This window comes from Aquarana catesbeiana, linkage group LG01 (assembly GCF_042186555.1).
Source record: "Aquarana catesbeiana isolate 2022-GZ linkage group LG01, ASM4218655v1, whole genome shotgun sequence".
NCBI lineage: Eukaryota > Metazoa > Chordata > Amphibia > Anura > Ranidae > Aquarana > Aquarana catesbeiana.
The window spans coordinates 588,221,724-588,249,010 of NC_133324.1; the positions used below are offsets into that span (position 1 = coordinate 588,221,724).

A 27,287-nucleotide genomic window follows, 5' to 3' on the forward strand; every position below is an offset into this window, starting at 1 on the left:
GGAAACCTGGACACTACAGTGCTAAGGCATTTCTGCAGGGTGCTGTGCAGGTCCAAGGGAGTGGACCCTAAACATGAAAAGAGTACCCAGTCCTTGAAGGTCCTCAAGTGACAGGAACCTGCCATGAAGGGTGAAGATTGGGCTCTTAGTTTCTAAGCTGCCCTGCGCCTGGACGGTTAAGTGAAACCCCTTTACTTATTATTGTGGGGTGTCCCAGTGATTGTAACAATCAGTCAAGCTAGCTAGAGGCTGAACACCTGTGTGCGGTGACCATACGGGGGAGTTTTGGGCTAGCTGTGGGTGTTTGCAAAGTGTACTCTTTTTGCTTGTGTCTGGCTGTTTTTTAACTATGATGGCGCTCAACTGTGTGCCATTTCGCCTTGGTTCACTGCAAGAGTGCTGCTATGCTCAGTTAGCAATTTGCTTGGTGGCCATGCAGCTTCACCGCACATGCGCAGTAGCCTTTTATCTGGGCGCACGAGGATTCGCGTCATATGCAAATACAGCCACGCCCATTCCCTGGTCCTCTTTGGGATCCCTGAGGCCTCTTCAGGCCGCTCAGGCTTTCCCCCTACACCCCCTGTTGGAACAGGTGGTGTATGCTGATTGGGAACATCCTGACAGGATTTTTGTTCCTCCTAAGAGGTTTTTCCTTTTATAGCCCATGGATGAAAAGTTCGTTAAAAAATGGAGCATGCTAGCAGTAGATGCAGCAGTCTCTTCCTTAAACAAGAACTTAACTTGTCCGGTAGATAACGCACAGTGCTTGAAAAGACCCTGTTGACAAGAAATTGTAGTCATTATTAAAGGCTTCCTTTTCTTTGGCCAGTTCAGCTATTCAGCCAGCTGTTGCAGCAATTGGTATCTGCCAGTCCATAAAGGATCAGGTCATACGGCCTGATAGACCTAACCAGGAGGATAATCTGCCTGAAAGTAAGAGAGATATTTCTCGAGCGCAGTGTTTTCCTATTGACACCTTAAAGGATTTAATACAGCAGGTTTCTCATTTGGCTCTCTCGTCTGTACATATGCGCAGACTCTTATGGCTTGAGAACTGGTCAGCCGAGCTTCCTTGTAAAAAGTTATTGGCAGATTTCCCTTTTCGTGGGGAACGATTATTTGGTGATCATTTGGACAAATATATTCAAAACAATTTGGTAGGAAAACCTGCGCTAATGAGCAAAAAGCAGTAAATAGAAATGCTTGAAATGCAAAGTGCAGCTGCAACAAAAAACTTCAAATATCAATAAAGTGTAAAAACCATATAAAACTAAAATTGTGCGCTAGCATAAATATATCATGTAATAAAGTTTAAATCTGCGACTGAAAAGCTCCTTGGAATAATACCAGAAGCTGTAGTATATTTAAACCACAGTGCAGCAAAATGACAAAACAACAAATTATAAGTTATAACACATCTCCGTGAAAAAAATATGAAAAAGAGAGAGTGAAAGTTCAAAAATGTAATTGAACTCCAAATTGCTTAAAAAGCACCACGTTCAGTCCACGAAGAACAAAATTGCAAGAAAGAGGTGTATGAAGAAGTTAAGCCGTTCCTTTGGTGTATCGCATCAGGGTAGAAAGGTGAAAGATGTAGAAACACCTCCAAGCCACCGATAGTTGCGGGAGAGTAGTAATGGATGTACCCTTACCGCACTTGTTGGACCTCCTATGTAGCGAGGTCATACGAACTTGCAGATATAACCCTCTGCAGGGACAGATGGATATCGATGTCCGGGTTCTGTTTGCGAGCGCCACCCACTCAGAGCTGATCTCTCTGCTTCAGCGTCAGGAGGGAGACTGCTATCACATGGACTATTCAGGCACCCCAGCTTGCTGAAGCAGAGAGATCAGCTCTGAGTCGGTGGCGCTCGCAAACAGAACCCGGACATCGATATCCATCTGTCCCTGCAGAGGGTTATATCTGCAAGTTCGTATGACCTCGCTACATAGGAGGTCCAACAAGTGCGGTAAGGGTACATCCATTACTACTCTCCCGCAACTATCGGTGGCTTGGAGGTGTTTCTACATCTTTCACCTTTCTACCCTGATGCGATACACCAAAGGAACGGCTTAACTTCTTCATACACCTCTTTCTTGCAATTTTGTTCTTCATGGACTGAACGTGGTGCTTTTTAAGCAATTTGGAGTTCAATTGCATTTTTGAACTTTCACTCTCTCTTTTTCATATTTTTTTCACGGAGATGTGTTATAACTTATAATTTGTTGTTTTGTCATTTTGCTGCACTGTGGTTTAAATATACTACAGCTTCTGGTATTATTCCAAGGAGCTTTTCAGTCGCAAATTTAAATTAAAGTGGGGTTCCACCTAAAAAACAAAAATATCTGGAAAAATTCTAAAAAAAAAAACAAAAAAACATTTTTTTTTTTTCACTTACCTCTAAATGCCTGTTGCTAGGTGGTCCCTCGTAGTCTGCCTGTTCCTTTGCCTGGGCTGGTGACATCACTTCCCCCCAGGCACAGGAAGGGCTCCGCTCTGCTCCCTCCCTCCTGTCAATCATCTGGGACCCATTACAGGTCCCAGGTGATTGAGCGGCCAATCACGGCGCGCGGCGCCGCTCGCGCATGCGCAGTGGGTGCCAGGCTGTGAAGCCACAGCCCGGCGCCCACAGTTGAAATGCCGGCGCCGACGAGCGGAGGGGGGGGACGAGCGGGGCTTCGATCCCCCGCATCGCTGGACCCAGGGACAGGTAAGTGTCCAATTAAAAGTCAGCAGCTGCAGTATTTGTAGCTGCTGACTTTTAGTTTTTTTTTTTTTTTTTGACGGCCCCCCTGGGTGGAACTCCTCTTTAAATATATTCAAAAGATCCCTGGAGGGAAGAGTTCTCTACTTCCTGTAAAGAAAAGCACCAGAAGTCCCTCATTTAAAATCTCAGTAACTGCTTCCTCCAATGTCTCGGCGTCAAGGCAGTTCCACCGCCAACAGGGCGCTAGGGCCAGGGGCAAGCTGCAGGGACAGGGCCAGAAAAGGCACTGGGTCCAAGATTCTTCTAAAACCAGCACCAAGCCCTCCTTTTGAGGGGACGCCCCCACTCCATTTGCGGACATTTGGAGAACAATAAATGAGTTGAAGTTGGTCACCTCAATTATATCTCGTGGTTACAAGATAGAGTTGCGGGAGGGTTCCCCCTCAGAGGTTTTTAAGATCCAGCATTCCCGCGGATCCTCCAAAAAGAAACTTATTGCTTCAGGCACTACATCATCTAGTACATCAAAGAGTGATTGTAGAGGTTTCGGTATCCGAAAGGGGGCACAGGGTTTTACTCAAACCTGTTTACGGTTCAGAAACCAAACTGGGACACAAGGCCCATTTTAGACCTAAGATTCCTGAACAAGTATCTACTGATACAGTCCTTTTGGATGGAGTCTGTCCGCTCAGTAGTAGCCTCACTCCAGACTTTCTAGCCTCCATCGATATAAAAGACATGTACTTACACATACCTATCTTTTAGCCTAATTAGAGGTTCCTAAGTTTTACAGTAGAGGAACGTCATTTTCAGTTTGTGGTTCTACACTTTGAGCTGGTTACAGCTCCCCGGGTGTTCATAAAGGTTCTAGCACCAGTACTGGGTCTTTTAAGGGCCCAAGGGATCCTGGTGCTCGGGTATCTGGATGATCTCCTACTCAGAGATCACTCATTACAGGCTCTAGAACAGAGCATATTATGCACAGTGCGGTATTTGAAAGGCTTATGCTGGATCATAAATATCAAAAAGTCAGCCTTGAAACCAGCTCAAAGTCTAAAGTATTTAGGTCTGATCCTAGATACTGTTCAAGCAAGAATATTCTTGCTACCCGTAAGGATCTGTACCCTGAAGGTTCAGGTGCATCAGATAAGGGGCACCAAACAACCCTCCATTCGGCTCTGTATGAGTCTTCTAGGGAGGATGGTATCCTCCTTCAAGGCAGTGCCCAATGCCCAGTTCCATTCCAGGCCTTTACAAGACATCTTGTTGGCCTGGACCAGAAGAGGAAAAGTCCTGGATTATCCAATGTGCTTATCTCCTCGGGCACGCTTAAGCCTATACTGGTGGTTGCAGGATCAGAACCTGCGAAAGGGAAAATCCTTTCTCATGGTAACTTGGAGAGTACTGAGTACAGATGCCAGTCTCTCAGGCTAGGGAGCGATCCTACAAGGGCTCACAGCTCAGGGGAAATGGTCAGGGACAGAACAGATCCTGCCCATCAATGTCCCGGAATTGTGGGCAGTATGTCTGACCCTACGGTCCTCGACAGAGCTTCAGGACTGCCTTATCAGGGTTCACTCCGATAATGCCACTGCAGTGGCCTATATAAACCACCAAGGCGGTACCAGGAGTCGTTCAGCTCTGAAGGAGGTGAACCACATACTAGCCTGGGCAGAGGGAAATGTGCCGATTATATTGGCAGTCCATATCCTGTGGGTAGAGAACTGGAAGGCAGATTATCTCAGCCGCCAGCAGATCTGCCCGGGGGAATGGTCCTTACACCCTGGGGTGTTCCAGGAAATTTGCCAGCATTGGGGATGTCCAGAAGTCAACCTATTGGCATCCAGATTCAACAACAAGCTACAGCAATTTGTGTCCCAAACAAGGGATCCTCTGGCAATCGGAGCAGATGCTCTGATAGTTCCATGGAGACAGTACTCCCTGGCTTATGCTTTCCCTCTGATCCCTTCCACATTTGTTGCGCAGGATTCGGAAAGAGGGGGTTCCAGTCATTATGGTGGCACCAGCCTGGCCCAGAAGGCCCTGGTTCCTGGAGATTGTGAGACTGACAATAGACGGGCCATGGACGCTTCCACGTCACCCCGATCTACTGTCTCAAGGTCCCATATACCACCCCAATTTACAGTCTCTAAATTTGATGGCATGACTATTGAAGCCAGGGTGCTGAAGGACCGTGACATCTCGGGACCAATAGTGTCTACCCTACTGAATGCTAGAAAAGCTGTCACTAGGAAAATTTATCATATGGTCTGGAAGACTTATATTGCTTGGTGTGAAGCCAAATAGCATCTTCGGAAGTACGTGGTTGGGAGAATTCACTCTTTTATACAGTCAGCTGTGGAAATCAAATTGGCCTCGAGTTCAATCAGAGGTCAAGTTTCGGCCCTATCAGTATTCTTCCAAAGGCCTTTAGCCTCCCATTCACTGATCCAAACCTATGCAGGGGGTAACTCACTTGCTTCCCCCCATTAGGTGTCCTTGTGTCATGCAAGCTAGCCTTCCTGATGGCCATCACCTCGACTAGAAGGGTGTCAGGGTTAGCGGCCCTTTCGTGCAGGGAACCATACTTGATCCTTTTTGCCAAAAGTGGTGTCAGTCTTTCATTTAAATCGGGACATTATTTTCCCTTCTTTTTTTTCTCTCAGCCTCGTTTGGCGGAAGAGAGGTGACTGCATTCTTTGGACGTTGTCCGGGCAGCCAAGGTTTATTTGTCTAGATCTTCGGAGATCCGAGGATCAGATTCCTTTTTTGTTTTACCAAAAGGATCCAAGAAAGGGCAGAAAGCTTCCATTGCCAATTGGGTCCGTCAATTGGTCATTCCTCGCTTATGGTCTGAAACGTAAAGCTCCTCCCTTTAGGGTGAGAGCTCATTCTACCAGGGGTGTAGCAACCTCCTGGGCTTTTCACTATCAGGTATCTGTGGCTCAGATTTGTAAGGCTGCTACCTGGTCTTCAGTGCATACATTCACAAAATTTTATCAAGTGGATGTTCGAGCAGCCGAGGATTCGGCTTTTGGCCACAGTGTACTGTGGGCTGCCGTATAAGCTCTGATGGCTATTGTTTGGCAGGGTGTCTCCCTCCCCTCAAGGCTATTGCTCAGGGACGTCCCAGTAGGTAAAGAATATTAGCCTGACTTTTTTTTGTCATACTTACCTGTAAAATCATTTTCTTTGAGTACATCATGGGACACAGAGATCCCTCCCCTCTATTCTTTTTTTTTGAGGATTCAGTGCTTGCTACAAAATTGAAGTGCTTCCTGTGTGGGAGGGGTTATATAGGAGATCACTTCCTGTCTGAAGACCTTTGGTTTACCAGTGTCCATTCACCTGGTGATGGAGTATAACCCAGTAGGTAATGAATATTAGCCTGACTCTGTGTCCCATGATGTACTCAAAGAAAATTATTTTACAGGTAAGTATGATGGAAAAAATCCTATTATTGCTACCTTTTGCTTTATCCAATATAATGTTATATCTATGATAGGTGCATGGCATAAATTCAGAGCTGTTATATGCAGATTTCCTTTATCATCTCAGAGTCTAATTAGCCTTCCTAAAAACATTTTCTGGACTAATAAATTAGTGTGCATGTTGTAGAGACGGGAGGGTTTGAGTAGTATTGCAGAGATGTGTCATGTTTTTTTTTTTTCTCATTTTGCTTTGATGTACACTTTCAATTGTTTTAGTACTCTAAGGCTGCATTCACACATCATTTGAATGACACCTCAAATCGCGGCGTGGGTCTGCCGCGATAAACCGCGCTGCAATCGCAGCAACTAGCATAGCGGAAAGCATGACGCCCAAAACTAGCTCCTGAACTTTTTTTGGGCAACATGCTTCCCGCGATGCGTGTTGCCTTGATTGCAGCGCGACAATCGTGGCAGACCCACGCCGCAATTTGAGGTATCATTCAAATGAATGGCATCTCAAATGGGAGTCCCGCGATTTGCCATTCACACATCAGCGCTTTCAAATTGCAGGCAGATTTGCTGCGAATCTGCCCGCGATTCAAAATGCTGAAGTGTGAATGCAGCCTTAAAGCCCAACTCCAGGATATTAGCTAACCCCTCTGGAACTAACCGCTGCTATGATAAGTAAAATGGACATTTGAATATTTATTTTTTTTATCTAAAGCCATAGTCATGTGAAACTGTCTGCCTGATCTTTCTCTCGTCTTCGTGTTTACTTGGGCTCCTTCTTCAGGTGTCCACATCATTGCCTGCTTGATGTGACTATTTCCTATTGGTGTAGATGACACTTCCAATGGCTGGGTCTGCTCTTATAGGCTCCAGAGGCAGGAGAACTCAGTGGGGAGTGAGGGCAGCTGGGAAATACCTTTTCCCATGGGCAGGAAATTAGCTTGGTTTATATAGGAGAAACTGTGACTTTGATCCATTACATTACATCCATTGCATTGTGGGAGGGCTTAGGAAGAGGTGTTTGCAATCAAGATTTAGGAGTAAGGTAGATGCATTGTGCATGAGTTGCATTGTGCATTGTATGAATTAATTTTCTTCTCTTGGAGTTGGGCTTTAGATACAGAATCTTCCAAAAAAATGGAAGAAAAAAATGTTTTCTTCCAAAAAAAAAAAAACATGAACATAGTATAAAAAGAGCAAAAACAGGACCTGTATCATCTGCTTCATAATGACTACAGTTTAAAAAGATAGGTTGGGCAAAATAAAAACTGTATAAAGGTCAAGCACTGATGTGGGACGAGAAGGCCTGGCTTGCAGTCTCCACTCTAATTCATCCCAAAGGTTTTCTATTGAGTTGAGGACAGGACTCTGTGCAGGCCAGTCAAGTTCCTCCACCCCAAACTCGCTCATCCATGTCTTTATTGACCTTGCTTTGTGCACTGGTGCGATGTCATGTTGGAACAGGAAGGGGCCATTCCCAAACTGTTCCCACAAATTTGGGAGCATGAAATTGTCTAAAATGTCTTGGTATGCGGACGCCTTAAGAATTCCCCCTCACTGGAACTAAGGGGCAAAGCCCAACCCCTGAATAACAACCCCACACCATAATCCCCCTCCAGCCAATCATTTGGACCAGTGCTCAAAGCAAAGTCTATAAAGACATGGATGGACAAGTTTGGGGTGGAGGAACTTGACTGGCCTGAACTCGACCCGATAAAACATGTTTGAGATGAATTAGAGCAGAGACTGCGAGCCAGGCCTTCTTGTCCAACATCAGTGCCTGACCTCACAAATGCACTTCTGGAAGAATGGTCAAACATTCCCATAGACACACTCCTAAGCTTTGCGGACAGCCTTCCCAGAAAGGATGAAGCTGTTATAGCTGCACAGGGTGGGCCAACTCAATATTGAACCATACGGACTAAGACTGGGATGCCATTAACCCCTTCCCGCCGACTGTACGCAGATATGCGTATTCGGCTTTCCGGGGTTATACCGGGATGATGCCCTCAGCTGCAGGCATCATCCCGGTACCGTTGTTTACAGCGGGCGATCGGCTACCCGAGTATAACAACCGATGCGGCTAAAAGCTGCTCGGTTGTTAAACCGGAGGAGCGGGAGGGGACATCCCCGCCTCCCGCCGCTGTTACCGGGCCTCCCGTGCGATCGGGAGGCCCGGTGTCTAATCGTGTGCCTTTGGCGGCTTCGTTCCAGCCTTCTCATTGTAAATGCGGAAGCGATGTCATGACGTCACTTCCCGTGTACTCGGCTGCCAATGGCGCCGAATTTAAAAAAGTACACAGTATTCAGAATCGACGTTTTCGGCGATCTGAATACTTTGAAGTGCAGAGGAGGGATCGGGGGTCTTTTAGACCCCCGATCCCTCCATAAAGAGTACCTGTCACCACCTATTACTGTCACAAGGGATGTTTACATTCCTTGTGACAGCAATAAAAGTAAAAAAAAACATTTTTTTTTTTAAAACGCAATTTATAAAGTAAAAAAATAAATAAAATAAATAAAAAAAAAAAAAAAATTTTTTAAAGTGCCCCTGTCCCCGCAAGCTCGCGCAGCGAAGAAAACGCATACGGAAGTCGCGCCCGCATATGTAAACGGTGTTAAAATCACACATGTGAGGTATCGCCGCGATCGTCAGAGCGAGAGCAATAATTCTAGCCCTAGACCTCCTCTGTAACTCAAACCTGGTAACCGTAAAAAATATAAAGCGTCGCCTATGGAAATTCATAGGTACCGTAGTTTGTCGCCATTCCACGAGTGCGTGCAATTATAAAGGGTGACATGTTTGGTATCTATTTACTCGGCGTAACATCATCTTTCACATTATACAAAAAAATTGGGGTAACTTTACTGTTTTGATTTTTTAAAATTCATGAAAGTGTCCCTTTTCCAAAAATTTGCGTTTAAAACGCCGCTGCACAAATACCGTGTGATAAAAAATATTGCAACAATCGCCATTTTATTCTCTAGAGTCTCTGCTAAAAAAATATATATAATGTTTGGGAACTCTAAGTAATTTTATAGCAAAAAATACGGATTTTAACTTGTAAACACCAAATTTCAAAAATAGGCTTAGTCATGAAAGGGTTAAAGTTCATGTGCGTGTAAAGGTGGGTGTCCCAATAATTTTGGTATTATAGTGTATACTAAAGCACACGTATGGTCCTTATGCTTTTAGAAAGAAAAAGATCATTAACTATAGCAAAAGTGTGCCTATCTATACATAACCAAAACAAACAGATTTACTAAAATTAGAGATCTGCCTTGTTTTCCGTTGAGAAACATGTACACACACAGCTGCCTTCCTCTTAAATTGTAATATCAAGAAAAATAGAGAAATGATTAAGATAGGTAAATATTGTCCTCCAAGTTCTTTTGCAGACCAATAATACATTAAACAAATAAGACTATTTCTAATTGAATCCTAAGGTTTGTTCCATATTCCATTACTGATTTATCTTAAAGTGGTTAGAGAGGTGGAAGTTTTTTTTCTTTTATTTACCTTAATGCATTCTCTGCATTAGGGGAAAAAAAAAAAAAAAAAAAAACTTTCTGTGTTTAGCCCCCCTAAAGAATACATGGAACCTGGTCTCAATCCGGTGCCCAAGAGCAGCGGGTCTCTGTTCTCCCCCCTTCTCTCTCTCCTCACTGGACGCAGTAGCAGCCTGCTGCTGTCAATCACAGCCTATGAGTGGGGGGCGCCATGCTGTGTCAAATACAAATAACTGATGGCTTTTAAGGGTACACTGCTTTTGTGTTTTGAAACAATGTAGATGAAGAGAGACCTATAGAAGGAAATCTTACCTGAATTTTAGAACTGATGTCAAAGTTTACTTTCACTTTAAATAGTTTGTTTGGGCCCAAACCATCTATTTCCTTTACTAATGTGCCTGGGCATGCTGTATAAACTGTATGTAGCTTCAGCTACATACGGTGTACAATACTGTGATCCGGGTGTGAGAACAGACCTGACAAAAAACAGCATAGGGCTGAGCGGCGCTCAGCCATTCCCAGGCAGCTTTGTATTCTATCAATGAATACAAAGATTCTTCCGATTGGCTGAGTCAGAGACTGTGACATCATCAGCCTGCCTCTCCAAGTCAGCCAATCAGAGGAAGCTTTGTACTCATTGATAGAATACAGCCCAATGCTATTTTGTTCCAGGTGCGAGACAGGATGGTCTTGTCTGACACTTGGCACACAGTACTGTATGTAGCGGAGGCTACATACAGTTTTACACAACGTGCCCAGCAGGCACACATATTAATGAACAAAATAGTTTGCTTGGGCCAAACAAACTATTTAAAGTGAAAGTAAACCTGGACATCAGCTTTAAAGACAGGATGGAATGTCAAGGAGCGTTTGTGTATTCACTGAAAAGATCAGCAGACTAAAATACTCGGGTATTATTGAAGGATTAACTTTCAAAACAGGGCTGACTTACATTACTGCCCTGTGGCTTTTTTAATCCTGCAATCAATCATTTCAAGACAGATTTGAAATGTGACTTAAGTGTTGATTTGTTTACATGTAAGCTGGATGTTTGCACAATACTGTTTTTATCAATGTTTGGATATGCTTATTCTAATTCTTGTTTGGTAATTTATTAATCCCAAAGTAGGAAGCACTGTATTCTAACAATGTAAATGGGTAACAATTTTATAGAATGTAACTTAAATGTATTTATAAATCTGTGTGAGCAAATCTTGTGTAATAAAAATATTTATGAATTAAACCAATGAGTATATGTATTATTTTTTTTTTTTTTTTAGAAAGTCTTCTCAATCATAGCCACTTTCTAATTTTAAATGGCTGCACGTCAGATTCTCTAGATGTACATGAGGCCCCATCATTTCTTCCAATATTATTAGAACTTGATAAAATCTCAGCAAACGTACAAACTCATTGCATTGATCTGGAGCACTGTTGGAGTAGCCAGAAGTGATGGTGTTTGACACATGAAATCTACCATAATAATAGGTACAGAGTCATATCAAAAAGGTCTCATTCCTTTATTGTGATTTTATTTAACTGCCAAGTAAAATGCTGCAACCTCTAAATTGTCACAAGACTCACATTTCAATGTACAACATCCTGTATTTTCTTGTTACCTTATTGCTATCTCCCTTTTTTTTTGCAAAATATATTACTTTACAGTATTCTTTATAGTACATAAAAGGGTTTTTTTCACCAGTCTTCCAACACTTTGTTTTTCAGAAAAATTCAATTTAATAAAAAAAATCCTAATTGGCTAACTTCCCAATGGAATGCCGAAATTGTAGCAGTATGTATGAAAAATTATACTAGTTCAGTGTGTTTTAATAGCAAACAGTCTCATTTGGCCTAGAAATGGAAACAATGGTAAATAAATGTTGAGGTTTCCAGCTTGCAGACCAGAAACATACAATACAGTGTCGCTTCTTAGTGGTTTTTCATTTAAACAGGGTGTTCTTTCTCTGCAGTTCCATACGGATTGCAGAGCAAATAATGTCATTTAGTATCACGAGAAGTAGGCAAAGCAACAATTCACTAGTGTAAGTCCTAAGATGAGACAAATAAGCCACTTAAATCAACAGCTTTCTATACACTTAAAATGAATAACACATTGCAAAAATGGTGCTTTTTTGGGGGGGGAAAGCACTTACTAATGGTAATGGCACTTGTTTTGCAAATAGGCACAGCTCATGTCTTGCTATCCATCTACTTTAACCAACATACAATTTTCATTGTCAAAAGAAGTCCACTCATATAAAGTAACTTCAAGTGGGTGAGTTCCTCTTGCTTGGTAATAATGGCACCAATGAAGCAATCAGTTGAGAAATATGTGAAAGACGTATTTTTCATATAAAACAAAACAAGAAGTCACAGTAGTAAAATGCAGGGACCTTTGAACAAGTGACTATATATTGCCATAAAAATTATACCTCCTAAAACTAAACAGTTTGAAAGACAAGATAGTACATTGTTTACATTTAGAAACAAAATGGAAACTGAGCTCACAAGCTGTACAAACACAAGAGTTTGGAAATTCTGCTAGTCAGAATTCTACATCTGTATTAATTGGCTCAAGTTTTATCTCACATTTTTTGGGTATTATATGTAAACTGCTGTATTCCCGTACCATGCCCATTGGCTTTGTAGCACTTTTTACCATATCTTGGTCTGTACATCAATATATGGAATAAAAACCCCTGATCTATGCATGTCTCTCAGTGGCTGGAAGTGAATTACTATGGAATACAAAATGACACGTTGGGTTCAAATCACAAAGCTTTAATAAAAGGTAAGGATCTTTTAGTCTTTAGACTATAGTTCAGGTTTCACTTTTTGGATCCTTATCCCCTGTGTGTTAGCTATATGAAATGAGTCTATTATCTTATGATGTTGTATTAAAACTCCAATTATTTTCCTAGGGAAAAAAGATGGAGACGATTCAGATTTGGCAACATTTAAAAAATGTGCAATACTGTTAATGAAAGTAGAACTAAAGTATACCTTTCATTGGACATTTTGTATAGTGTAAAGGAGGGTATAACCACTGTCAGCTGTTTCCCATCTGTGTCCCATTGGGGAGATTTCCCTTCTTCCTACCCTACAGCCAAAACAAGAATTGAGAGGCAAAGTGAGGGAATCTGGAATAGTGTCCCTATTAGAAAACTTCACTTCTGTTCCTGTTCTGGTGACAACCCAAAATTTTGTGAATTTCTTACATTTTCACTCTTGGTGATAATAGTAAAAATGACAAATAGAGGGGGTTAATTCTCCTAAGGGGTACAACAGATAACAATATAAACCTGACAGTTGTTCTAATACCGCTTCACTTTATCTAAAACTAAACAAAAGGTTTTGACTTTAGTTATACTTTAATATGTTAAAGAAAAAGATATAAACCTTTGTGAGTTCTTTTTAAAGAAGTCTGTCACCCAAAACCATTTTGTTAGGGGTGGAAGATGATAAAGGCAGTGCGTAAGGTTACTCTTACCTTTGAAGATCCAGCATCATGAATTTTCTCAATTTTTTTTTTTACTACACACATTTCTACTGCCTGTCTGGATGTCAGATAGTCCTCTATTAAATTCAGTAGGAACAAACAATTGTGACAAGTAAGATCACATGATGATATGAAAAGTTTACATAAAATATATCTAAAGGCTTTGGTAAAAGAAACAACAAAATAAATGGAGAGAAAATATTGTCCAGTGTAACAGAGGCTGAAAGTGGACTAGATTAAAAGACATGCAGGTCAAAGTAAAAAATAGAATATTTCATGCTATGTGAAATAATAATAAAAAAACATTTATCATTTGATTTATGCAATTCTGAGTGCCTATTTACAGTATTCCAGCTGTACATAAGTGATCATTGGACCATCTAACAAAAAGTTACTTCAGAAGTGCAATTAATAAGTAGGAATGTGCTCTCTTGTGAGAGATATATTAAAGCTATCATATTTTGAATAATGCGTTAAAAATAACGTTTTAAAAAAAAATCAAGGCTTTGCTGGCCTAGGTGTTAAAATATGCTAAAGGTTAGGATAATGCTCCTGTTGTCTTAAGACAGGTTAAGTGTATCAAAAATGCATATAATAAAAAAATCTAATCTACTGTTTTGAAGGAAAAGGAGCTGCACCAAATGGGTCTAAATCTAATGGCTGTGCCTGTGTTTGCTGGCTCTGTTGATGTGTTACACTTTGTAGCATTAATTCTGTGAAAGGCACTGCACCAAAGTCATCCATTTTAACATTATCACTGCTAAGATATGCTCCATGTAGTGAGCCCTGTCTTGGTCTGCCAGCTGTTGCAGGGTGATGGTCTCCACGGAAATCTGCAAGTCCGTGATGTGGTGGTTGTTTCAAATCTTGTGGGTGAAAAGGCTTGGCACCAAAAGGGTCCACCATGGTTTCATCTGTTTGTAAGATGTTGTTACGATCCTTCACATCTGTAAGGGAAATGCTAATATTTTCCTTTGAGTCCGATATTGTGAGAAACTCATTGCTGCTTTGGGAGTCCCGTCTCCCTCCTTTTTTGTGCCGACGGACTTTTTCTGGAGTGCGGTAACTGGGCTTGATGGTTTTCTTTGTGCTTGAAGGAGTGCCATGATGACGTTTGCCATTGTTATTTGCTGGCTCTTGTTTTGTACGTCTCTGGCGAGAGGATATCTTTTGCATGTTGCGTTGCTGTTTAACTTTGTGTAGTGTCTGGCTTTCAGCTATTTCATCAAAAGGCATCAACCCAAAAAGATCCTGCTCATTAGGTGACCCTGTTTCTTTTGTAGGAACAGGCTGGAAGGGTGAACACCCAAACATGTCCACATTGGCAAAAGAAACAGGAGATGTGACCTGACTGTCCTGCTGATCTTGTTTCCTACTAAATGGTGCTTGTGAGAACACATCAAAGTCATCTAGTTCTTTTTCATTCCTTAATGTAGTGGGAGGATTCTTGAGGTGTTGCTCATCAGATTCATTATTTTTTGTACTAATGCAGAAAAATGGCACAGCCCCAAAAGCATCTAATTGATGTTTATCTAGGTTTCTCACATTGTTTTTGTTAAGTGTCTGAGTGGAATTTTCCCTATGATGGCTTTCTGTAGCTATTGTCTGCCTGCTACTTTTAGCATTCACACTAGAGGTTTTTGCTTTAGTACGGTCATGGCCTGAATCAGAACTGTGCTTTTCTTCTTCCTCTTCTTCATCAGAATCCATCAACAAAGGCCTCTGCCCAATATTTTCTGGTTCGGTGTCATTGTCTTCATGAAAGACTCCTTGATCCGCCTGTAATGCTTCATCATCCTCCTGATCCTCTTCTTCACTGCTTTTGGGGGAAGGGGGATCTGATTCAAAATCACTCTCAGAGTCTGCTCCTTCTTTTGCAGTCTTTTGAGAGGCGGACTCTTCTACATTCTTCCACTGCTCCTGCTCTTTTAAAGACTCATTCAGTTTTACATCTTTGTTTGGGACTTCAACAACACAATCAGCTACTTTTTCAGATATTTTCCCAAAGGAATCTAAAAAAAAAAAAAAAGAGATAAAGTCAAGTTTTAATGTGCACAGAATAGCAAACATTTAAGCAGTATCTACTGTACCATTTTCCCTTGATGGATATGGACGCGTGTCCATGTAGAGCATGTAAGTTTTAAAACCCCTGTCCTCTTTATGTTATAAATATTTTTATTTTCATTAGAAAACTAAGTGTCAAAGTATAATATCCAGGCAAATTCCATAATCACAACTGTAGTTACATAATAAAGACAATGCATCCTACAATCAGACCAACATGTGTCAAAAAAGGGAGAAAATCTACAAAAAAAAAAAAAAAAAAAAAAAGGTCTGACCTATTGTCCTTATAAGAATATTCAAAACTGTATATATCCATGTAACATAATCTAGGATGACATAGAAGAGGCTGCAAACAGTGGGGCAAAAAAGTATTTAGTCAGCCACCAATTGTGCAAGTTCTCCCACTTAAAAAGATGAGAGAGGCCTGTAATTGTCATCATAGGTTTACCTCAACTATGAAAGACAAAATGTGGAAACAAATCCAGACAATCACATTGTCTGATTTTTTAAATAATTTATTTGCAAATTATGGTGGAAAATAAGTATTTGGTCACCTACAAACAAGCAAGATTTCTGGCTCTCACAGACCTGTATCTTCTTCTTTAGGCTCGGTTCACACAGGGACGACTTGTCAGGCGACCTAGTCGCCTGACAAGTCGCCTCCCGTTCTGTGCTATGGAACCGTTCTAAGGGGAGCGACGCAAATCGCTCCGACTTAGAAAAAGGTTCCTGTACGACTTTGGGGGCGACTTGGGGCGATGTGCATAGACTTCTATACAGAAGTCGTTTTGCAAGTCGCCCGGGCAGTCATGTGCAGGTCGCCTCGGTGAGGCGACCTGCAAGTCGTGACGCCTCTGGTGTGAACCGAGGCTGAGAGGCTCCTCATTACCTGTATTAATGGCACCTGTTTGAAGTTGTGAACAGGTGTCTTTTATACTGATAACAAGTTCAAACAGTCACACTCCAAACTCCCACTATGGTGAAGACCAAAGAGCTGTCAAAGGACACCAGAAACAAAATTGTAGACCTGCACCAGGCTGGGAAGACTGAATCAACAATAGGCAAGCAGCTTGATGTGAAGAAATCAACTATGGGAGCAATAATAAGAAAATGGAATACATACAAGACCACTGATAATCTCCCTCGATCTGGGGCTCCACGCAAGATCTCACCCCGTGGGGTCAAAATGATCACAAGAACGGTGAGCAAAAATCCCAGAACCACAGAAGGGACCTAGTGAACGACCTGCAGAGAGCTGGGACCAACGTAACAAAGGCTACCATCAGTAACACAGTACGCCGCCAGTGCCAGACGTGTCCCCCTGCTTAAGCCAGTACATGTCCGGGTCCGTCTGAGGTTTGCTAGAGAGCATTTGGATAATGTCAGATGAAACCAAAGTAGAACTGTTTGGTAGAAACACAACTCATCGTGTTTGGAGGAGAAAGAATGCTGAGTTGCAACCAAAGAACACCATACCTTCTGTGAAGCATGGGGGTGGCAACATCATGCTTTGGGGCTGTTTCTCTGCAAAGGGAACAGGACAACGATCCGTGTACATGAAAGAATGAATGTGGCCATGTATCGTGAGATTTTGAGTGCAAACCTCCTCCCATCAGCAAGGGCATTGAAGATGAAACGTGGCTGGGTCTTTCAGCATAACAATGATCCCAAACACAATGCCCGGGCAACGAAGGAGTGGCTTCATAAGAAGCATTTCAAGGTCCTGAAGTGGCCTAGACAGACTCCAGATCTCAACCCCATAGAAAACTTTTGGAGGGAGTTAAAAGTTCGTGTTGCCCAGCAACAGCCCCAAAACATCACTGCTCTAGAGGAGATCTACATGGAGGAATGGGCCAACATACCAGCAACAGTGTGTGACATTCTTGTGAAGACTTACAGAAAATGTTTGACCTCTGTCATTGCCAACAAAGGATATATAACACAGTATTGAGATGAACATTTGATATTGACAAAATACTTATTTTCCACCATAATTTGCAAATAAATTCTTTCAAAAATCAGACAATGTGATTGTCTGGATTTGTTTCCACATTTTGTCTCTCATAGTTGAGTTATACCTATGATGACAATTACAGGCCTCGCTAATCTTTTTAAGTGGGAGAACATGCACAATTGGTGGCTGACTAAATACTTTTTTGCCCCGCTGTATATGAATACGAAATTGAGGGGAAGAAAAAGAAAAGGGAACAGCAGGTGGGGAGTTGAGTTAGAATAAGAGAGGATTGTGCAGCAGTCTGGGCATGTGATTGAGTGATGTCAAGCAGGATAGGTGGTGTTGTCATCTTTAACCATCAGGCCTAGGGTATAGATTTGAATTTAAAGCTATTTGAGTCCATATATAGAAGCCAAGGGCTCCAGATTTCAAAGTGAGTTCTGTTTCTGTTGTGCAATTGAGCAGTCACCTACCCCTAGTTCATTCAGCAAATAATAGGCTTATCAAATATTTCCAATGGTGCGGTATCAACGCACAGGATGATAAAAGTGGAGATCCTTCTTGATGCGAGGGATAGATCCTGGTAGGATAGATAAATATACAATTTGGAGGCCCCCATTAAAAAAAAAAAAAACAGTGGGATGTAGTACAATGGGGATCTTGTTCCCATTTTATAATATAGGTTAGGCCTCTCCGGAAAGAATTTCACAAGTAGTAAATCGTAAAGTAACAAGTTTACATGGGTCAGCTCATCCGATTGTTGACAAAGTGTCTCAAAAGGGGTAAAAAATCATGAAGTTCTAAGGGGGAAGAGATCACGAAGTTTGAAGCACCATACCCAATGTCCACCTATTAGAGAAAATGTGGGCAATAAGTATGCTAAAGGTTTTAGTTTACCTACTTCTAAGGCAGGACATACAAGTGAAGGGCTCTGGAAATCCCATAAAAATAGTTTAGTATTATCAATGCCTGGGGAAAATCTGGGTTCCCCCATAAGAGGTGTCAGGGGCCTATATACGCAGATATTGTGGGGGATCTTAGAAGAGAGTCCCAAATGTTGTTGGGGAGGGGAATAAATGGTAGGTTTGATGGTTTAGGGCAGACAAGATATCTTTTTTTTCTTTGGTCTTCCAAAGTTTGTGTGCTATATCAAGAGGTGCACAAATAAAGAAGATATTATGGTATAATTCCAAATGGGGTGGTCCACTCCAAAAACCTCCTGCAGTTTTGAGCCTAACGCAGATGTCATTGAGAGGAATGAAGATAGGTTTCGAAGGAAGAAAAGAAAAAGGAAGCGTAAGCTATAAGGCGGTGTGGGCTCGCTCCAGCTGCAGGAGCGTATCCGCGGGTCGGGCAGACTCAATCTCCGCTGGCGACCTGCGATTGCCTTGCACACAGGTAGAATAGGGAACTGTCTATGTAAACAAGGTATTTTTGCCTAGTGACATGTCAGAGATCTACTGTAACCAGTGATCGGGAACAGTGATCTCTGTCATGTCCCAGTAAGCCAATCCCCCCTACAGTTAGAACACGCTGAGGGAACACAGTTAACCCCTTGATCGCCCCCTAGTGTTGACCCCTTCCCTGCCAGTGTCATTTTTACATTGATCAGTGCATGTCACTGGTCCCCAAAAAGTGTCATTTGGGATCAGATTTGTCTGCTGCAATATCGCAGCCCTACTAAAAATCGAAGATCGCCGCCATTAGTAGTAAAAACAATAACGAAAAAAAAATCCCTGAGCCCTGGTTCACACCTATGCAGGTTGCAGTTTGTATTTTTCAGGTGCATTTTGCGTTTTTCAATACACGTTTTTAATACATCGAAGTCTATGGAACCATAGGCCAGAAAAAAGTCCCTGGCCCTCTCCTTAAAATTCATAGATGTGAACATGACCCATAGGAAACCATGTTAAATGGACTGTAGTGTGTTTCTGCAAAACTGAAAACGTACTGCAAAATGCATAGGTGTGAACCAGGCCTAAATCTTTCCCCTATATTGTAGCTGCGATAACTTTTGCGCAAAACAATTAATATACGCCCATTGTGATTTTTTAAAAAAATTTTTACCAAAAATATGTAGAAGAATATATATCGGCTTAAACTGATGAATAAATTTGTTTTTTTTATATATATATATTTTTTTGGATATGTATTATAGCAAAAAAAAGTTTTTTGTTTTTTTTTCAAAATTGTCGCTGTTTGTTTATAGCCGCAGAGGTGATCAAATACCACCAAAAGAAAGCTCTATTTCCCACATACTGCCCTGTAAATGTAGTGGCCACATAATTGCTGTGCTGAACAGCGTTGTGTGTAGGACCCAGCCAATCCCTTCGAGACCTGTCACCTTGCACAAAGAGAGCAAGCAGCAGTCACTGGTCTTTATTACAGGTATAGCCTGCACAGTGTTGAAGTGCAGAGGATGTTTCTTGCTGGATAACCGTATAGATCTGGAAGGAATACACAAGGGTGACCAAGATTCAAGTAAAAATACAGATGCCTTTTGCATTTAGAAAGAGGGGTTGATTTACTAAAGACAAATAGACTTTATAGAATAGAATAGTTGCTCCAGAGCTTATTAAATGAGCAGAAGCTCTGCTGACTTCCATCATCCAATCAGGAGAAAGCAAAAATTTTTATTTTTTTTTTTCTTGCACCTGACTGGGTATTTTTTGCAAAGTGAAGCTTTACCTTATTTACTAAGCTCTGTAGCAACGGCACTTTTCAAAGTGCACAGTCTACTTGCTTTTGGTAAATGAACCCCACTATTTGTTTAGCTTGGATTTCAGCTTTAATTATTTATTGACATTAATTTAGATATAATGCACAGATGCCATGTCAGCCATACTACCCATAAATGATTTCACGGCTGATTCTATTTTAGGGGAAGTTTCCAAAATGCCAGGGTGCAGAGCTCAGTCCCCTGCAATAGGTCTTTGGACCATTACCATTTGATGACTGCAGACCATGGCAAAAAAAAGTAAATAATAATATATATATATAAACAAGTGCGCAGGATTAAGTCTCTTTCTATGTCAACAAGATGCTTTTTCCAATTTCAGAATTTATCTTTTGTCAAGAAATATCCTTTAATACAGTTAGTAAAACTGCAGATTGCCTTATTTGGACTTAGTCTTCCTGGCTTTTCTGTCTTGAGGTCTGCAGTTTAAAATGTGATAAAAAATATAAGTGAAAACAATTCAGGCATCAACATCTGCTGCCAATGCAAGGCTTAAATTTCTCCACTTATAATCGTGTCTGTAGCCTTTCAAGGACAATTGCTCATCCCTCCAGCACCAGCCAGGGGAACATCTTTAATCATACAAGATCATCCCAATCTTCAAGGAAATGTTATGTTCTGATGTTCTTTTTCCCAACATCCGATTAATCCTGATTAAGGCCGTGCAACTAGTAATTACATGCCTTCTGCTGCATCGTCATCTGGGGGGTGGGAGCAACAAGCTTTAGGTTTTCTATCAATTGGTAACATACTGATACCATCATTTCACAGCAATTGGCCACATGTCAGGCCCAAGGATTACTGAGACATTTCACCTAAATCTACACAATTTCTTTGAGGACTGGCAGAGAAGCATCTGCTCAACATTGCTGGAGATTTGCAGCTCTGATGTTGCTGTTTTCAAGACGCACAAAACTGGAAATTAAAAAATGTCTGTGAGGTTTATATTTTGTAACATAAATCTTTGATGTAGGTCAGCCATAAAATACATCAGCTCGTTAGGGCAGCTGCTCAGAAAGGTTTTAAGCATTACATTGTGAATTTCTTAAATGGGGACTGTAAAATAAATTGGTTTGCCAAAGTAACATTTCATATATTGATGTGGCTTGTCACGTGATAAATGAGAACTCTGGCCAAGAAAAAAATATATACAAATATCAATATATTGTACATAAATTATGTATTTGCATTGCTTTGTGGATAAGACCTGCAATGCTACACTGTACAGAACAACCTATATACTGTGAAAAGGCTCTATTAAATGTAAGTGGGCCGATACAAAATATTTGTTACAAGAATCCTAGAGAGAAGGGACTAATTTATATTCTATATAATTGCCCCTCAACCACCAAAACCGCTGTCAAACTCCCCTATATGTTCCATTGGGAGGAGGAGATTGGGGAAAAATGTGGTGTAATCTCAGAAAATGTTCTAAATCTTTAAATAATAGGGAAACATCACTTAAACTGTTCAGAAGATGGTACTACACTCCATGTAAACGACAATGTTACAACCAAAAATGTAAATGTATTTTATTGAGATTGTATGTGATAGACCAACACAAAGTGGCACATAATTGTGAAGTGGAAGTAAAATGGTAAATGTACCATGAAGGTCAAGGACCACACCAAACAGGTCAGGGATAAAGTTGTGGAAAAGTTTGAAGCAGAGTTAGGTTATAAAAAAAATCACAAGCTTTGAACATCTCATGGAGCACTGTTCAATCCATCATCCGAAAATGGAAAGCGTGTGGCACAACTGCAAATTTACCAAGACATGGCCGCCCACCTAAACTGACAGGCCAGGCAAGGAGAGCATTAATCAGAGAAGCAGCCAAGCGGCCCATGGTAACTCTGGAGGAGTTGCAGAGATCCACAGCTCACGTGGGAGAATCTGTCCACAGGACAACTATTAGTCGTGCACTCCACAAATTTGGCCTTTATGGAAGAGTTGCAAGAGGAATGTTGTTGAAACAATGTTGAACATTGTTGAAAGAAAGCCATAAGAAGTCCAGTTTGCAAGAAGCCATGTGGGGTACACAGCAAACGTGGAAGGTGCTCTGGTCAGATGAGACCAAAATTGAACCTTTTGGCCTAAAAGCAAAACACTATGTGTGGCAGAAAACTAACACTGCACATCACCTTGAACACACCATCCCCACCGTGAAACATGGCGGTGGCAGCATCATGTTGTGGGGATGCTTTTCTTCAGCAGGGACAGGGAAGCTGGTCAGAGTTGATGGGAAGATGGATGGAGCCAAATACAGGGCAATCCTAGAAGAAAACCTGTTAGAGTCTGCAAAAGACTTGAAGCTGAGGCAGATGTTCACATTTCAACAGGACAACGACCCTACACATACAGCCAGAGCTACAATGGATTGGTTTAGATCAAAGCATATTCATGTGTTAGAATGGCCCAAAGTCCAGACCTAAATCCAATTGAGAAGCTGTAGCAAGACTATTTTGCAAAGAAAAATGGGCAAAAAATTCACTCTAGATGTGCAAAGCTGGTAGAGACATTCCCAAAAAGACTTGCAGCGAAAAGTGGTTCTACAAAGTATTGACTCGGGGGGCTGAATACAAATACACGCCACACTTTTCAGACATTTATTTGTAAAAAATTTTGAAAAACCATTTATCATTTTCCCTCCACTTTACAATTACGTATGTGCCACTTTGTGTTGGTCTATCACATAAAATCCCAATAAAATACATTTACGTTTTTGGTTGTAACATGACAAAATGTGGAAATTTTAAGGGTTATGAATACTTTTTCAAGGCACAGTACATCTAAGCAGTGAAGGGAAATTACCTTTTGATGTACTTAAGACAGGCAAAGAAATGGAAGAACAATGTCCTAGTTGAGGGTAAAGGCTGAAAGGAATGGAGGGAGGAGGCTCTAGGCCTGAAAACTACCTTATACTTGCGCAAGAATAAAAAAGGTTATTTACAGGATACGATCGCCAGCTCAGACACGTTTTGGGGAAGTGATGGCGACAAGGAGGGCAACCTTGTGAGTAAGAATAGGAAGAAAAATAGCCTTAATAGGTTCAAGAGGTAGCCGCAAAAAAAGTGACTGAACTAAATTGATATCTCACAGGGTAGGATTGTGCAGGAGGAGCTGCATGAGAGATACTCTGTACAAATGTGTCTTGGCCAGGGAAATAGAGGCCTAGTGGTCTTTGAAATAAGATCACAAGAGCTGAGATTTGTCCATTTATGGTACTAAGGGCCAAATGTTGATCTAGGCTTGATTGCAAGTAGGCCAAGATTACATGTGTAAACTTTCGTTGTTTTCACCTAGGGAAGTAAGTAAGCCTTCTATGTTGGGTGGTAGATTTCCTAGCTTTTAAAAGTATGGAAATTACTGATACAGACAAACACCTGTCTCTTAAGACCTAGGAAATCGGGTAAATCTGACAGGCTGTCTGACAGATATTTCATTAGGTTGGAGTACCACTTGCACCTGGGACAGTTTGAAGCTGAGGATCACTGGACTTCCTTCCAACACAATTCTGCAGAACAGACATGGCAGGAGCTTCAGAGGAAGGAAAGGAGTAGAGATCATTTTTTACTGATCCCACAGAGCCACCATAGCATGTACTGCTTGCGCCAACAGTTCTCCTCATCTGGACACAAACCTTCACAGGTTAATATTAAATCTGGTGGCCAGGAGGTCCACATGCAGCACCCCCCACCTGTGACACAGGTGCTGAAACATTTCAGGATGTAGTGGCCATTCTAACAGGTCCAGGCATTGCCTGCTGAAGTAGTATGCCTGCCAATTTTCCTCCTTTGAAATGTGAACGGCAGACAAGGCTGGAGCGAAGAGTTCAACCCAGGTTAAAATACTTTCTACTTTTCAGCCGTGAAAGACTTCTGTTTTCTCCCAGGTGACTGACGTATGCTGCCGTGTCCAGAATTGCAAGGACAGACAAATCACTTATAACTCCAGAATGTTGATCGGGAGGACAAGATTGCTCTGACAGTGAAATACCCTGCACCAGTTAGGTGTCTAGGATTCCTTGAGGCTGACATTCATTGTGATGATCTTCCAAGATGTTGGGAGGTATGATTCTCCCAAATCTAGGGCAGTATTTTTGAGTTACCAGGCCAAAGATAACCTGGTCTTTGGTGTCAGGTAAGTCAGCTTGTCTAGAAATGTAACCAATTTGTCCCATGTCTATAGAATGTTGTGTTGTAGGAGTCTGCAGTGGAACTAAGCAAATAAAACTAGCTTCATCGGGGCTACTCCCATGCAAAACCACGAGTCAGACATCTGTCCTGGCTGTGTCCAGGCCCAAGGTGACATTGCTTGTCACTTGCTGATTGATGCAAAAGCGGGAAGAAGCTACCTGACGCTGAAGGGAAAACAGGTAATAATAGAGTGGAGTGTGCGTTTGCGCAATGCTCAAACTATAACGCAGCATATAAATCTTCATCAAGTTAACCCTTTCCGTGGAAACATTGGCGGTAAATGTGACGATCAGAGAATCGGTTACACCAGAGGCTGTGCTATGACTCTGGACCCTGGACGCATTACCCAATGGTTTTGGATAAGAAAAAAAATAAGAAAAATTAAGTTTAGGAACAAAAAACATTTGCCCATCGCTAACAGCAGACTACCTACCCCCCCCCCCCCCCTCCACAAGATAAGTAATCTTATTTTATTTGTGGATGGAACTGCAGGTGTCTTCTCACCCTTTTGGCACCACCTAAACATGCATGTTTTAGTTATGACACAATCTGGTGGCCACATCACATTACATTACATTGCCCTACTTTAAAAGCAGCTTTAGGCAGTTCTAGGCAGGTTAAGAAAACATGAGATAAGAGGCATATGTAGGTTGTCATTGCTGACTTCTATAAATGCTAGTGGCCTGGCTGTCATTCTCCTTAATTTAAGTCACTGACTCAGAGTATGCATGGAATCAGTGAAATCAGAACATCTGATGTGCATACTTGTTTTTAGTCAGTAAGTCAGAAACTACCGCAGCCAGCATTTTCAGAAAGGCAGATCAGTAATAGCAGCTTGCATATTTCTCAAAGCACAGGTTTATTTTAAAGTAGTCCCTTTAGATTTGCCCCAGTAAGCTGGGGATCCCAAAATTACAAATACTGACTGGTTTGGTGTGTCTATATAAGTTACTGCACATGCACATTGTATGATTACAATTTTGTAAGCCTTACTTATGTAAATTGAGATAGGGTATTAATAGGATATTACTGTTGAATATATGTAAGGTCTGCAAAATGCATATCAAATAGCCACCATCTCACAATCAAAAACATGGATACTTTCTGCATGATAAGATTCTGTTCCACTTGCATTTTATAATGTTGATATGAAATTGTGAACGGTAAATATATGGGAATATCATGTTACTGTTCTGCTTCACCCTATTTTCAATGCACGTGTAACATGATGTTACCCATATGGTTGTAATTCTACTAGTGATACCAATACCCTACCCCTTTATGAACTTTTAATAACATTTATGTATTTTTATGGAACTATAAATAAAACTTGTTGGAATTATTGTTTAGGTAAACACTTTTTCTGTGGTGAATGCTGTGAGACCTTAAAAAATCCCTACTTGACACAGATGCTGTAGTATTCTCTGTTACTGGGATGTGGTGTCAAAATGAATAGTAGGGTGTGCTTGGCCTTGCCCCCACCCACACAATGAATGGTCATTGAGATTGTCCATCACATTGATGAGCCACTCATGAAACACGGGCAATTGGAGAGGGTCAGATCAAAGGCTATCTTTCTCAGTAGGATGGTATCTGCATATAAGAGCTCCTGGAACACTTTAGAACTATGACGATGTTCATGGTACTCTGGACACCTGCACTTATATGCTGGTGCTATTTTGAACACGAGGAGATCAGTACAAATTCACATCAAGGTCAATGCACCACTAGAAAGAGGATAACTAGTTTACTCACCACCTCATATAGTATAGTTCCCCCACTAACCAAGTGATTAAGATGCTGCTATACTAGAAATCAAAATTTTGCCAGCAGGCTAGGAATTTCCATTGGGCAGTTGCACCTTGGTAATTCTACTATTGTTGAGTAGTTGCCAGCAGAAGAGGCACCAGTGCAATATAGGCCTTAATTTGAATAACAGATATTAACAGTTTACTTAAAGTGTTACTAAACCCAGGACCCTGCATTCACTATATCTGGTCTCCCACAGTACCCAAAACATGGAATTGCGATTATTTTCATAAATATAAACTGCTAAATAACTTTTCTCATCAGCAGTATATTGGTCTTGTAACTTCTATCTGTGTCTGGTTAAAGCTTGTAGGGGGAGATTCTATTCTCCTCTGACTGTCCTATAATGCTGCATGACCCCTGATGCTCTGTCTGGACAGTGCTGATTGGCCCTGTGCCCATCACATGCACACTACCCCCCAAAAAAAAATCTCTAGCAATACACACCAAACTGAGCATGTGCAGAGTGCTAGGGCTCTGTGCTATCAGCAGATGGATTGGGGACAGTAAAAGAAGGGGAGGAACAGAGAAGACAGGATCAAACAGACTTTTACACACTGCAGAGGAATAACCCCTTAGGTTCCACAGTGAATATAACAAGCATGTTTTACTGCATATACGGACTGATTTTACTGCTGTGGGTTTAGTAACACTTTAAACACTTACAACCAGCTGCGTAGCAAACTAATAGATAGCCAGTGCTGGATTTTACAGTGGCTTTTTAGCATCCTAATATCAGATCATAATGTAAAAAGCTTTTGAGTATGAAGATGAATATTAACATAACAGGAATGTTAGTGCATTAGACTTATTTTAGTGCAAACTTCATTTCATGCATTTGCCCATTGTAATAAACAAATGAACTTGCCTGAAGCAGAAATAAACGGAACAGAACCAAATGCATCTTCAGAATGTTTATTTTGTAAGGCAGGGATGGCAGTGGTGGATGCTCTGCCGTCCTTAATTGTATCTGCAAAAAAAAATATCAAACAACAAAAAATAAAATAAAAATGGAGGCATGCGGAAAAATATGTTTAAACAAAATAAAAAAATAAAAAATGATACATGGAAAGGAAATGTAGCCAAAAAAATGACAACAAATAAGATTAATTTAAATGAATATTTACAGATTCTGATCTGCTAAGCAGCATACTTGTCAAAAAGAATTGAAAATTATATTTTAATGAAAGATTAAAACATATTGCAAAATAAAAAAATCTGAAAACGAATCAATTTCTTATCACAGCGTTCTAGTGTGTCTTTAGAATGCTTTGCTGCACTTATGTATGCTTTTTTCTGCCTTTTTAATGCATTAACACACAAACGTGTGATTTTGTCCAGCAGTAACCCTACATTTAAAAAGAAAAAGC

At 41.2% G+C, this 27,287-nt stretch overlaps 2 protein-coding genes across 5 annotated transcripts in view; one reads left to right on the forward strand and one right to left on the reverse strand.

Moving 5' to 3' along the window:
* The window catches only part of PAQR3 (progestin and adipoQ receptor family member 3), a 121,179-nt gene that overhangs the window by 88,793 nt on the left and 5,099 nt on the right, over positions 1-27,287 (forward strand). The gene's annotated exons all lie outside the window — the stretch shown is intronic.
* Positions 11,160-27,287, reverse strand: part of BMP2K (BMP2 inducible kinase) — a 271,543-nt gene continuing 255,415 nt past the window's right edge. For 2 of the 3 annotated variants that reach the window (XM_073597989.1, XM_073597982.1), the window contains exons 15-16: positions 26,786-26,887; positions 11,160-15,169 (exon numbers count right to left, since the gene is read on the reverse strand). In XM_073597989.1, the coding sequence (XP_073454090.1) occupies positions 13,767-15,169; positions 26,786-26,887 (1,505 nt within the window). In that variant the 3' untranslated portion in view covers positions 11,160-13,766. The remainder of the gene's footprint in view (positions 15,170-26,785; positions 26,888-27,287) is intronic. The other variant, XM_073597994.1, reaches the window with a different exon arrangement.